The sequence below is a fragment of the Rutidosis leptorrhynchoides genome, chromosome 6 (assembly GCF_046630445.1).
Source record: "Rutidosis leptorrhynchoides isolate AG116_Rl617_1_P2 chromosome 6, CSIRO_AGI_Rlap_v1, whole genome shotgun sequence".
In the NCBI taxonomy this organism is placed as follows: domain Eukaryota; kingdom Viridiplantae; phylum Streptophyta; class Magnoliopsida; order Asterales; family Asteraceae; genus Rutidosis; species Rutidosis leptorrhynchoides.
Genome location: NC_092338.1, coordinates 91,083,077 through 91,098,244, shown reverse-complemented (window position 1 = coordinate 91,098,244; position 15,168 = coordinate 91,083,077). Strand labels below are relative to the sequence as shown.

Below are 15,168 nucleotides of genomic sequence, written 5' to 3'. Positions count from 1 at the left end.
TATGAATGGGATAGATCATATAACTAAGAAATCTATTTCACAGGTATGTTTGTACAGTTTTTATTTTATTTTTTTTTTTATTTTTAACCTTTTGATAATAAACGCTAATTTGTTCGCTATAAAGTATTAAATTGGTATTGAATAAAATTAGGTTTGGCGACCGAAATTATTGATATCATTCAAAAATTTATTACATCACTGCGAAATTTAACGTTTATTCTTAAGGTATAAATATCTTTAATCAATCAACCCAAAATATTTCAAAAATTCGTCATGAGTTAAATTAGGTCTTGGGACCGAAATTACTTTACCGAAAAGAGGGGCGCATATTTTTGATAATATTTGATTGATTAAAGTGGGATAAAAAGCCAAAAAGTTTTTTAATTTTATTTTTACCATGTTTTTTAAAATTAATATATAAATCTTAAATTAATATTGTAAACTTTGTAAAATCAATATTTTTAAAATAGTAAATATTTGAAAAATTAATATAAGTTTGGTGTGAATTTATAATATGAATTTTTAAATTAAGTTTGGTGCGAATTTTTAATTTTTAAAATATGAATTTTTAATTTTATGCATTTCAAATTTTAAGTTTGGTGTGAATTTTTAATATTAATTTTGAATTTTATATTTAAATTGTGTGAATTTAAAAACAAAAATTTACTTTATCTCATTAAGTTAAAAATATGATTTTTTAAAATTCGTCGTAAGTTGAAGACTAGGTCTTTAAACCGAAATTGCTTTACCCAAGGGAGGGACGAGAACTTTTATTATCATTATTTTTAATCTTATTGAATTAAAGTATGCCAAAAACATTAAAAAACTCAAAAATCTTAGCTTTTAAAACAATCGCTACAAAAAGACAAATTTTAAAATTTTGTCGAAGGACGGACTAGGACATCGATCCGAAACGACCTCGTCCTAAATAACAAGGGAAACAAAATTTTAAAATTAATTACTTAATTGTTTTAATTAGTATAAGATGTTATAAAAAAAAAAAAAAACAAACTCCGCGAGTCGCGGAGTTTGAAGGGTAATATACCGCGACTCGCGGAGTTCCTAAAATCCAGAAAAAAAATATAAACGCAGAACTGATCAGTCCCCAACCCACAACACAGAAAAAACTGCGAAAATACTGCCAAAAAACCCGCAAAAACACCCCCAAAATCACAATTTTTAACCGTTAATCATCAAATCTTTTACTAAAATCATGTTGAGAAGGATGCTATCAAGGAATTACTCAAGAAAAACGGTAAATTTCTACACCTAAACACCATTTAATCCGAAAATTAGTGTTCTTGAGCAATTTTATCCCCAATTTGATTTTGATGCTTCTTAGTGTAATTATGCTTAAATTGCTTATGTATTATGCTTGTATAACCTAGATTGATGCTATTTAACATGATTAGAAGCCTTAAACTTCAAATTTTGAGTAATCTAGGGTTTGTGTTCTTGAGAAAATTTGGGGCTTTTTGATATAAACAGGTTATGGCCGATTTTTGTCATGAATTGTTGCTAAATTAAGTAATGTAACATGTTTAGGTAGTTAAATGATCCAAACTTTGAGCCTAAACATGATTTTGAGAATTAAAGTGGACTTTTTCAAGTCTAAAATTCATGAACTTGATTTTTGAAAGATAATGCCATTTGAAACTTGTTTAATTGCTAGTAATGATTATTTTGACATGTTATTTGAGTTAAATGCTTATGAACTTGGTGAACATTTTCGTATATGCTTATTTGAAAAAGTGTAGATTTGATAAAAATATGAAAATGAGCTTAAGTTTGATATAAATTGATCATGTCATTGTAATTATTTTGATTGATGATTTTGCTGACACTAATGCATATTTGGATGCACAAAAATTGTGTTTGATGTGTTTTGCAGACTGAAAGGGGTGAATCTTCATTCCAAGCTCGTAATGCTCCTGCTGAGAATGCGGAACAACAGGAGGTGGATAACTACTACAAGCAAGATATACCTCATCCAGTCATGACATTTTCTGATATGCACTTGGAAGATTTGCACCCGAACCTGAGATTTGACAGACTTTGGATAGATTATCCAAAATACCAAAGGGGTTTGCATACTCTTCATTCTAAAGTTGTTGAGGTACCTAGGGTCATAGAATGGGGACCATTAGAAGCTGTAGAATTGGCCGGGCCAATTAGGGAATTACTTGCACAGAGGTATGGTAATTCTACTTTTAACGATTAGGTACGTTTATTCACCATGCGTAGACCTGTATATAAAGTATGGTGTGAAGAATTGTTGTGTAGTATAGAATTAAATGATCGGGTAGCTAGTTTAACCGATCGATCTTTTATTAGATTTTTATTAGGAGGTTCGATGCGCCACATGTCTTTACTAGACATGGCTTAGGCTTTACGTATATATACGCCTGAGGAGTTAGCATCTACCGATTGTAGAGGGTTGATACTAAATGGTAGAAAGATAGATGAAAATTTTGATACACATGGTGTATGGAGTCAAATGACAAGCCATCACCGATTCAAAGGGGGAAATTACTCTTATTTGGATATAGATAGAGCTGAATTAAGAGTAATTCATAGGTTTTTAGCTAATTCGATTACACAAAGAGGTAAGAACAAGGAAAAGGTAAATGAACAGGATTTGTTTTACCATATGTGTATTCGAGACCCACAAAGCGCTGTAAGTATACCTTTTTGTGTGGGTTATTATTTATCAGCTATGCTTAGGGGGATGATACCGCATAGCATAATAGGAGGTGGTATTTTTATTACTTTGATTGCTGAATATCTCGGTGTGGATATAAGTCGGGGGGGATTATTAGTCGAAGAACCAGAACCCCGCGACACTATAGGTTTAAATGTATTCCATGGTGCGAAAGTTTTGAAGAGGCGAAATAACGCCGCAGTACAATACCATGGTAGACATCCACAGGTTGAGAGAAACCAACAGCAAAGTAATGTAGGAGGGGGAAATGAAATGCAAGAAATGCAAAGGTTTATAGCTTCACAGGAGTACGAAAATGCTAGACAAAGAGCATTTGAAGATTGACAAGTTCATCAAAACCAAATCATAGCTTATTGCCAACATATAGGTAGAAACTATATTCCTACTCCAAAGCCAATATTCCCTCCCTGGTCTATAGAGATTCAACCACCGTATCCTACGTATAACCCAGCCGAAGCATTCTATAGCACCTATGGTTATGCATGGAACCCCTATTGGTATCAGTATCATCCCTAGTCTACTTAGTTTTATTTATTTTGTAATTTGTAATGTTGATACGTTTAATACTTATGTTAATATTGTAATAGTTTTTATAATTTTCTAACTTTTATTCTTAGATTTTAATAATTTTTGAATGTGGGGTAATATACCAAACTTCAAAAATATGTATATATGTTTGCAGTTTATCTTATGTACACAACAGGGTAAAACAACGCATTTTCAAAGACTGGCATTAAGTTCAGCAAAAGCAACTAATTTTGACGACAAGATGCAAAATATATGTGAAATAACAACAAGACGGAATGAACAAATGATGTGCACCATTTATCATTCAGCAAACAAACGCTAATATATTTGGAAACTTTGGTAAAATTTAATCATTTTCACACAAATCACCCTCAATAATTTAAATTGTTACTGATTTCTTGCAAATGAGGGCATTGCAAGATCTTAAGTGTGGGAAGGGGTTAAATTTTTTCTAATTTTAAAATTTTTATCTTAAACACTGGGTTACCATTAAAAATACTAGTAAAGCAGTAGTTGTATTAGAATCTAGTGCTCTCTGATAATAAAGAACAACCCTAGTATTATATACTGACTACCCAATTCTAGTAAAATTTTTCAAAATTTTCAATTAAATGAACTCAAAATCATGTTTATACATATTTATGAACGATAAAACTAGGTTTTAACACCGAAATTATTGTAACCTCGGAAAGGACATAAATTGAGAAACAAACCAAAATATTAAAATTCATTTAAAATGGAATAGAGGACAATAAAAAGGAAAATAAAAGCCAAGTGTGGGAAAATTCTCCAAGTTATTCAAAACATATATCACATATTTTTGTACAAATAACTGAAAATACTTTTGCTTTGGACTAAACTAAAAAGTTTTACCTGATTTACTGTAAGAAAGATGGATCTACACGATGAATCAATTCCATCATTAAAAGGAAGTAAAGTCTTCCGAAAAAGACACGCGCTTCTTGATTTAGGTCAAGAAGTTGTCGTCCAGACCAGCTGTAGGTTGACGAAAAATCTAGAAAAGTCATTACTAAAATCAGCAGGAAATCCACGGACCTCAGCATTAAACAGGGTCGCCAAGTGGTCAGATTTATCCTAACCATGAGAAGGATTTATCTCGTAAAATGGGGGGCACCATGCAAATTAGCTGGATAAGACTAATGAATCAGATCTCCAGAAAGGATAATCTCCTTAAATGATCAAAAATCAGCTTTTAAGCCTGATATTACTCAATCCTTGAGATTGACCTTAAAGATTGAGAATTACAAACTCATGGAATTCAATGATATCTAAACTCGAGCTTGAACGAGAAAATATTTTGATCAAAATTACAAACCGATTTGTTTTCTGAAAACCCTATTTTCAATGCGTTCATTACCATTGAACGTAAAATCCTAGGAATTCACCTGGAATTCATTAGGTCACCTGAACTAAATCGGGTGTCAACCGTAAGAACGGTGGTTGCATAGTGGTCAAAGACAGGACCTTGTGCCAGACCAAAAAATCATAAGGGTGAGCTTTACTATTGCTCCTACCAGGGATAGTAATTGCGTCCGACACGTTATAGACCATAATTAAAAGCATGTCAGGGGACATTGCCTTAACAGTTGCTTGTTCAACGCTTTCCTTTACAACCGGACGGTAGTTTATCGAAAGGTAATATACGGGACAAGTAAACTGGACGTGTTGCTTTCCAAATACAAGGTTAGCAAGTGGGTGACACAAAACCGCAAGTTTTGAGCTAAAATTTTCAAATCTGAAACCCACCAAACCCACAAAAATATTTTGCAAACACCGGTAAAGGGTTATTCCAGAAAACTTATCTAGGGTAAAAACTAGATTTAATTTTCAAAAGATCAAATGTTTTCATAAAGATCCAATTTTCTTAATGGATCTAAATTTTTATAGTCATGTGGGACTGTAAACCATATCGTTACTACCATTGTTTATACCGCCGTATAGAAATCACTGATGTACAAAGTGTGCAGAATAAAGAAGTGATTCTAGTATTTCAAGACGATATTGTTTGAGGACAAGCAACGCTTAAGTGTGGGAATATTTGATAATGCTAAAAACGAACATATATTTCATAGCATTATTCCTCAAGAAAGACAAGCTTTTAGTTGCAATTGTTCTATTTAAAAGTGATATTCGTTTAAATAATAAAAGGTGAAGACAAAAGACAGATTCGACGAATTGAAGACGCAAACGACCAAAAAGCTCAAAAGTACAAAATACAATCAAAGAGGTTCCAATTATTGATAAGAAGCGTCTCGAAATTACAAGAGTACAAGATTCAAAACGCAAAGTACAAAATATAAAATTGTACGCAAGGACGTTCGAAAATCCGGAACCGGGACCAGAGTCAACTCTCAACGCTCGACGCAACGGACTAAAAATTACAAGTCAACTATGCACATGAATATAATATAATATATAAATAATTCTTAAAAATTATATATATATTATATTAATATTTAAAACCGTCGGCAGACTAAGATCCAATTTGGAGTGAGCTGGAATTTCAAACTCCGCGACTCGCGGAGTTTGAAGGCAAAAAGGGCCGCGAGTCGCGGAGCCCCAAATTCTGAAACTCCCTATAAAAGCAAACGAATTCTGATCGCAAAAACCAACATATATATCCATCCTCTCTATATCTATACGTAAATATTTATATTTATATTTTAATTTTAATTTTAATTTTAATTTTAATTTTAATCCTAATAATAAGGGTATGTTAGCGAATGTTGTAAGGGTGTAAGTCGAAATTCTGTCCGTATAACGCTACGCTATTTTTAATCATTGTAAGTTATGTTCAACCTTTTTAATTTAATGTCTCGTAGCTAAGTTATTATTATGCTTATTTAAAACGAAGTAATCATGATGTTGGGCTAATTATTAAAATTGGGTAATTGGGCTTTGTACCATAATTGGGGTTTGGACAAAAGAACGACACTTGTGGAAATTAGACTATGGGCTATTAATGGGCTTTATATTTGTTTAACTAAATGATAGTTTGTTAATGTTAATATAAAGATTTACAATTGGGCGTCCCTATAAATTACCATATACACTCAATCGGACACGATGGGCGGGGTATTTATATGTACGAATAATCGTTCATTTAACCGGACACGGGAATGAATTAATAGCCACTAGAATAATTAAAACAGGGGTGAAATTATGTAAAAGGACACTTGGAATAATTGATAACAAAATATTAAAACCTTGGGTTACACTCAGTCGACATCCTGGTGTAATTATTAAACAAAGTATTAAAATCTTGTTATAGTTTAAGTCCCCAATTAGTTGGAATATTTAACTTCGGGTATAAGGATAATTTGACGAGGATACTCGCACTTTATATTTATGACTGATGGACTGTTCTGGACAAAAACCAGACGGACATATTAAATAATCCAGGACAAAGGACAATTAACCCATGGGCATAAAACTAAAATCAACACGTCAAACATCATGATTACGGAAGTTTAAATAAGCATAATTCTTTTATTTCATATTTAATTTCCTTTATTTTATATTTAATTGCACTTTTATTATTCGCAATTTCATTATCGTTATTTACTTTACGCTTTAAATTAAGTCTTGTATTTATTTATTATTTTACATTTGGTTTTAATTGCGACTAAAGTTTTAAAATCGACAAACCGGTCATTAAACGATAAAAACCCCCCTTTATAATAATAATATTACTTATATATATATATATATATATATATATATATATATATATATATATATATATATATATATATATATATATATATATATATATATATATATTTGTATTTTTATAAAAGTAAACTAATATAGCGTTAAGCTTTGTTTAAAGATTTTCCCTGTGGAACGAACCGGACTTACTAAAAACTACACTACTGTACGATTAGGTACACTGCCTATAAGTGTTGTAGCAAGGTTTAAGTATATCCATTCTCTAAATAAATAAATATCTTGTGTAAAATTGTATCGTATTTAATAGTATTTTCTTGTAAAATTTAATAGTATTTTATACCCATCCGCTACGATATCAATGGTATATATGATATAGGATTTAGGGTATCAGGTTTAGGATTAAGTGTTTATGATTTAATGTGTACGTTTACGGTATATGGTATTGGGTTTAGGGTTTGGGGTTTAGGGTTTAAGGTTAAGTGTCTATGATTTAATGTTTAGGGTTCAGGGTTTAGGTTTTATAAACCCTAAACCCTAAATCCTGAACCCCAAACATTAAATCATAAACCCTAAACCCTAACCCTAAACCTAAACCTAAACCTAAACCTAAACCAAAAACTCTAAACCCTATACCCTAAATCTTATACCATAAACACTAAACCATGTACCCTAAACCTTATACCCTAAACCATAAGGGTGATGATCCGTACACCACCAACTTTTGGGCACACCACCAAAAACCAAACCCTACACATTAAACCACAAACCCTAAACCATAAACCCTATACCAACCCTAAACTTTACCTATACCTAAAACCCTAAACCATATACTATATACCCTGAACATTATAACATATGCATGAACCCTAAACATTAAACCCTAAAGCCTAAACCATGCACCTCCCAAATTTGGGTAAATTTAAATTTCACCTCCAAACCCTAAAATAATACAATGTTAATTTACGATAAACGATGTTAAATTACGATAAATTATGATATATTTAAAAAAAATACATTTTATGAATAATTAAATTAATTTCGTGTACATTTATTCTATAAAGTTTATAAATTAATTACCAGTAATAGCTAGATAATAGAGAAGTTATACGACCTCAATTAATTTTCACGAAAACTTACCCTCTCAAAAGAAACCGCCAAATATCACGGATTTCAGACCCAAATTTTGAACCTGATCGTAAATTCAAACATCACCTCCCAAATTTGGGTAAATTCAAATTTCACCTCCAAAATTTGGGAAGTGATCTTTCCACACTAGCATTTGATCCTTCCACTCTAAAATAATACAAACTTCCTATTTTACCCTTAAACTACTAGTAAGTCAATTTACTATTTACACTGGTAAAATAGGTAATTTAGATTGTTTTGGTGTGGATGGATCAAAACTAGTATGTGCGCCAAATCAAATTGGGGTTAGCTAGTTAAAAGGTTTTTGAACAACTCACTTATCTCTTTTTTCACCAATTCAAAGAACAGTTAACTAACTCTCAAAGAACACAGATATCTTTTTTCACAAGATCGAACACAGGTATCTTTTTTCACAAGAACTGTATATATTTTTTTCACCAAACTGTATATCTTTTTTCATGAAAATGGATTAACGATTCTGTAATTTTAATTATTCCTAACTACTCTGTATATAAAATTGTTTATAACTCTGTTGCGTTAATTGATATAATTGCTCATTATTGTTCTTTACATTCTTGTAGATTATGGAAATTGAAGGAATAAAAAAGTCTTCACTTAGATCCTCTCAACAGGTTGAGGCTAATACCATGAGAAAATGCCAGTTCGTTACACCCATTACCATCAGAAAACGAGTTAGTGTTTCTCATGTCTCCAAAGAATCATCCTCAAAATCCAAGTCTCAAAAGGGCCATGTAAGTGATAAAAGGCCGAGGTTAAGGAAAAGTAAAGTTCAACGAGTCAGCCAAGAAGAAGGTAGAGGTCTGGGTCGTCTTCAACTGCAAGATGAAGATACGGAGCCCGAGGATGATGCACAACGAAAAAATAAAGAATACGATAATTACACAAGCTATGATGAAGATTTTGAAAAGCATCGTCAACAAGGTGAACTACAACAAACTGAAGTACAACTAACTGAAGTACTACATGAACAACCTGAATAAGGTTCACGTGTGAATGAAGAAACTGAACCAGGTTATTTTTTCTTTTTCTAATTTGGTTTGTTTATTCGATTTATATTGTTTCTTGTTTAGTGTATCAGTTGTAAATCAAGTGCACATATTTTGTAGATAATCAGTCGAGAGGACCGACTCTTATGCGGCAGATATATACGCAAAAGCCACATGTTCGACTTCCTATTACTGTTAATGAACATGGCCAGCCAATTAGTGCAAAGTAGTCAATTTACCCATTTTCTTGGTCACTTATCGCGGAGTTACCAGTATTGTCCAATATATAGACTGTGGAACAAAGTTAAACCCGAAAAGGAGGATAAGTTGATGAAGTTCTTAAGGGTACATATTTTAAAATCTGTGTGATAATATGTTTTTTTTTGTTCTCATGCATGTGATTTATATGTTTTTTTTATATATAATTTGTAGACAAAGTTTGATATTCCACCAACTGCTAATTTGTGGATACTCCAATAATATGGGCGCAAGATGAAAAATTGGAGAGCAAGAGTTAAAGAATGTTACTTTGACCCGTCTAAACCAATGGAGGAGCTATTAAAGTCACCATCTCTACAACTAACCAAAAGACACTGGAGAAGACTTCTTAAATATTGGACCAGAGATAATGTGATGGTATGATATATTCTTACAATTTCATGTAGATAGACTAACCATCGTGATTTGATCTCCTCGAATACTGACCGCTCTTTTCTTTTTCAGGAGATGACCGAAAAAAACAAAGACAATAGGGCTAAAAAGAAGTTGTCACAAATGACGGGGAAAAAAAGTTTTGCAAGAATTCGTGAAGAACTGAAGGTAATATATCATGGGGGAATTATTTATATAGTACTTATAGCTTTTGAATATACATCGTTAATAGTTACCTCGGTTTTACTCATTGTAGGTGAAGTTGGGAAGAGAGCCAACTAGGGTGGATATGTTTAAGGAATGTTACAAAATCGGTGAAGGTGAAGCTGCTCGTGTCTTTGTAAGTAATTTTACAAAAGTAGATCAAATATATCCTACACATGATATCAGTAGATGTATATTTATATATATGTTAATCACCATAAACCACTTGTGAGGTTTTTATTTAATTTGAAGTATACTTTTAGGTCAGAGATAAAAGAAAATATCTATTAACCATATCTTTAATTTAATTAGTTACAAGGGTAAGCATTGCATATACTGTGATTGGGCTATACTGTGATTGGGCATTGCATATATCGAATATCAGAGTAGAATTATAATATGATAGTTATCCTTTTTATAGCTCACAAATTAGTTGACAATTTTCCATGTATATCGATGCCATCTCCTATATATATACTGGTCATATTATTGAATCAAATATCAATGATTTACTATCTCTTTTATGCAGAAACAAATGAAAGACCTAACCGAGAAACTCGGTGATGGTGCAACTGATGCACCTGGACCAGATGATGTTTTTTCCACGGTAATGGGTAAAGCTAAAAATGGTACTGCAGAAATGTACGGACTTGGTGTTCGCGCCAATCATTTGTGGGGTGCAGGACCTAGTCGATTAGCTGTTAGCAAAGCAAATGCTCAGCTGATGTCTAGAAATGCACAACTTGAAGAAGAAAATGCAAGGTTAAAAGCCTAGAAGAACAATGGTTCGATTGCTCAGAATGATGGTTCGCGTGTTCATGCTAATGGTTTGGGTGATCACCGTTTATGGGTATGTTTCAATTTAATAGCTTAATGTTTTTTCTACCCTTTTAGCGTTCATAAATGTTTTTTGTGACAACTAAATTTTAGGTCGATAAGGAAGTTTATGTAAAAAACCTTACAAACTTCGAGAACGTAGCAATAGGAAGGTTGAGGAGCATTGATCCAAATACAGTTCTCAATGGAACAGAACTTGGACATGGTTGGTGTGAGGTCCATGTTCAGGTGGCCATTAAAAAGATGAAGCTTTGTTTAGGCCATATGATTATTTGAAATGCATTCATGACGTTACTGGTACGTCTATTGCTTGGCCTACTAAGTTAATCGAGGTATGTCCTTGTTAAATTTGTAATAATTAAGATTAATTTTTATAATGTGCACCTTTATGCTTATACATGGATGATTTAATTTGTAGTTGGTACGTGAGGATTGATCAAGATTTGATGGTGAAGGGTTGAAGAGTTTTTGTGTTTGTTAATGTGGGTCGGTTTATTAATGAATGTTTGTGTTTGAAATAATTTGTTGATACGATGTATGTGTTGGTGTGTTTGAAACAATGATTTGTCCTGTCGTGATTTTATTATTATTGAAACAATATAACTTATTGTAAATGTAATCATGTGGTGATAAATATTATAATTTATATTTAATTTGTTTTGTAATTTAAAAATTTAAAATTATTGTAATTGCAATGAATAATAAATTGATGCAATCAAAAGAAAACTGGATCCGAACAGGGCCCAAAAGGCCTAAATAGCTGAAGCAGGCCCGAAAGGCCCAATAAGCTTAAACGTGGTGACAAGCCCAATTAGCATAACCGGGCACAAAAGGCCCAATTATCTGAACTGGCTTGCAAAGGCCCAATTACCATAACCTGGCCTAAAAAGCCTAATTATCTGAACTGGCCTGGAAAGGCCCAATTAACATAACCTAGCCCAAAAGGCCCAAATATCTAAACTGGCCTGGAAAGGCCCAATTATCTGAACTAGCCTGGAAAGGCCCAATTACCATAACCTGGCCTAAAAGGCCCAATTATCTGAACTGGCCTGGAAAGGCCCAATTACTATAACCTGGCCCAAAATTCGAAATGGACCTGAATACTCGAACCGGATATTCGAAACTCATATGACTTGTTAGGACGCTTTTTTTGGGTACTAAGTTAACATATAGTTATATTAGGACCCTTTTTGTGGTACTAAACTACTATATGTTTATAATAGAACCCTTTTTTGGGTACTTACATAATTATTATATATATTAGGACCCTTTTTTGTGGTACTAAACTACTAAATGTATATTAGGACCCTTTTTTGTGGTACTAAACTACTATATTTTTATAATAGGACCCTTTTTTGGGTACTTACATAATTTACAATTATTTTAGGACGCTTTTATTGGTACTAACATAGTTTCTCATTATATTAGTACACTTTTTTGGGGTCCTAATATGATCTATCATACAAATTTAGGCATCATAGGACCCTTTTGTGCGTTTCAAAGTATTACAAAGTGTCCTAAAATGCCCATTCTTAGGACCCTTTCGATGTTGTTTATACGACTCAAATAAAAGGTCCTATAAGCGTTAGGACCCTTTTCGATTAATATGACCGCTGTTGTTAGGTCGTGCGTTTTGGGGGTCCTATCAGGCAAAGGGTCCTAAGAATGGGCCTTTTAGGACCCTTATGGGGGTCCTAAGAACGCAGTTTTCTTGTAGTGAATGTTATACAAATGCTAGTTTTTAAACTGATCAAGATGATTCTCGATCCCAGTTAGATTATGTCTATGTCATGATGGGCGAGACAGATGATTGAAAGAATTCAAAACCGAGCACAATTGAACAAACTAGAATAAAAGTAGAATACATTGTTGCCTGAGAAGCTTCTTAGGAAGCTTTATGGATTAGGAAGGTTCTTGGTGTTCTCGGAGTAGTACTTAACATTAAATCTCCTCTGATAATGTACCGTGATAGTTCGAGTGTTATTATACTTATGAAAGAATCACTTATACTTAAATATATTCGAGATATTCTTCTAAAGTTTGTCTATGTTCATGAAGTCGTTGAGAACAATGAGATTAGTATTCTTAGGGTTCATACAAATGATAATGTGGTTGATCCATTCACGAAGCCCATGATGCACAACAAATATGATGATTATCCTATTAGTATTGGACTTTGTTACACTAATGATATTTTTCATTTGTAATTTAGTATTTAGATTTTTTTAGAACATTAAGTAGTGTCATCTTAATGAATTGATATATAGGTGGTATGATCATTTTCATTTATATCACGGTATTATTTATTATCATGTTTAATCCATGAGTAATTGTTGTCAGAATCTCCATAATGGGTCATGTTAAGGGAATAACATGAATTAAGATTAACATGGATGTTTGGTTATATTCATTGATGATCAATTTTTAGCTTATTGAGGCCAATATTCATGTGTATTCATTGATGATGAATATTAGAATGACCCAATCATGAGATGTCACCGTATGGATCATAGACTTAAGATGCTCACCAATTTTGATGTGTGGAACATTGTACTTTGATATGGTTAAACGTTATCCAGAATAAGATTGTTATAAAGGTCATTATTGGCTATATTGTAAAGCTCGTGATGGACATGTTTATGCAATATAGAATCTGTTCCTCCAAAATGTTTGGAGTTAGATACTTTTGAGCTCCCCGATGAATGAATAAGACATTTGTGTGTCCGCACCCAAATGTAATTAAGATGATCCTTGATATGACCGAAACGAACGGTTTTATTTATGCGGTGTCGTTAGACCGCAAGGCGCCAGGATCAGCCGATCAAGGGAGAGAACAATTGTTTATTATTTATATTTTACGGGGTCTAAATTTACTTTTAACTTTCTAAGGTAGAAGGTGTAAGTTAACCTAGGGTCGTACTTTTGAATGGTTTAGACAATTGAAGATCAAGTAGATAATTACCTTTAGACTAAATTACCTAGATAAAGAATAGTAGTTGGTTTTAAGCTAATAATCCTAATTGCGGAAAAGTAAAAGAGGTGGAAGGATATCTGGAGTATGTAGATCAGGGAAATGTTGACCAAGATGCCAGTTTGGGCTAGGGAAAGGTAATTATGTTTATGTTAAATCCGAGTTTAGAATGGTGTAGATCTGTTTAGATGAGCCAATTACAAAGACCTACTTATCTCTGGATTCTCGGAGTTTCTCGTTGAGTAGTGAAAAGTATGTCACGCGGTTGTATAATTGAAAGGTAACTATACCTCGGAGGTTATTCTCAGTAGAGCACTAGGTTTATTAGTGAGTTGTGTTCTAATCCTAACCCTCGTTATCAGTTTGGATAATTGAATAACAACGTGCCGTGTTGATTAAACACTGATAACAAACGGAAGGAGTCCGTCGGGTGAAGTTGACAAAACCTTAAATGAAAACTAACAACCATTTCATCATACTAATGAGATCATACTAATCTAAACATTATACATCATTACAGTTGATATACTGAAAGTAAAGTAGATAGAAACCTAATATATACCTAAACAGTTGATATGGCTTAATCCTAGGGCAACAATCAAACAAGAACATGCAATAGGTATGGGTCATACAGTTAAGGTACTAGCTAGATCTTAACAGCTCCTAAGAGGTCTCTTCGGAATAGTCAATAGGCATACTAGGTCATTCATGTCTCAATTCCTAAGTTTCGTGTCCTAAAAGCGCATTAGATGCCTCTCAGGAACTTCGGCCATACCGAGTTCATAGAATCTTCAGGTACAGTATAACCAGGGGTCTTAATCCTATGAAGTAGCTAAGTTCATATAGGCGGATAAGTCCTGATCACAACCTAGGTAGGTCAATCCTTAAGATGCTAGCATACAAATCTGTAAGTAACTAGAGGGGGTGAATAGTTACTTAGTCGATTTTTAAAATTTCTTTACGTTTTTTTGAACTTGAACTTGATATAATGTGACTTGAAATGTTTGTTATCAAATAATACGTATAAAATATATGTATATGTATATCAGTATATGTAATCAAAGAGAAAAAGGAAAAGAGAACAAACACAACGATATATAGTGGTTCGGGAAGATGTTAACTAATCTTCCTTAATCCACTCCCCAATTCTACGAATTGAGATTTTTCTTCACTATGATACTCCAAACTCGGTGCAGTGTCCGGATACAACACTAGTACTTCGATAATTACAACTTGTGAGTCCTTACGTCCCTTTGAAGACTTCACAAACACCTAAAGATCTTACCACAAGATCCTAATGCACAATCCTAGTGAAAACACAACTACCTTCTAGATCCATTTAAGAAGATAGTTTACAAGTAAACTCACAACTTAAGCTTACAAGTACTCTTGCAAGAATCACTCTAAAA

At 32.9% G+C, this 15,168-nt stretch overlaps 1 protein-coding gene across 1 annotated transcript; it reads left to right on the top strand.

Annotated features, from left to right (window-relative positions):
• Positions 1–9,588: 9,588 nt before the first annotated feature.
• Positions 9,589–10,726, top strand: LOC139853867 (uncharacterized). The gene is made up of 4 exons (XM_071843209.1): positions 9,589–9,732; positions 9,820–9,915; positions 10,004–10,087; positions 10,481–10,726. The coding sequence occupies exons 1-4, from the start codon at positions 9,589–9,591 to the stop codon at positions 10,724–10,726; spliced, it is 570 nt and encodes a 189-aa protein (XP_071699310.1).
• The last annotated feature ends 4,442 nt before the right edge of the window (positions 10,727–15,168 follow it).

Bases quoted from the DNA above. Each gene is read 5' to 3' on its own strand.
- LOC139853867 (XM_071843209.1), top strand. From the start codon at position 9,589: ATGAAAAATTGGAGAGCAAGAGTTAAAGAATGTTACTTTGACCCGTCT. The intron at 9,916-10,003 runs GTAATATATCAT...TACTCATTGTAG, and splicing joins GAATTCGTGAAGAACTGAAG to GTGAAGTTGGGAAGAGAGCC. The intron at 10,088-10,480 runs GTAAGTAATTTT...TCTTTTATGCAG, and splicing joins GTGAAGCTGCTCGTGTCTTT to AAACAAATGAAAGACCTAAC.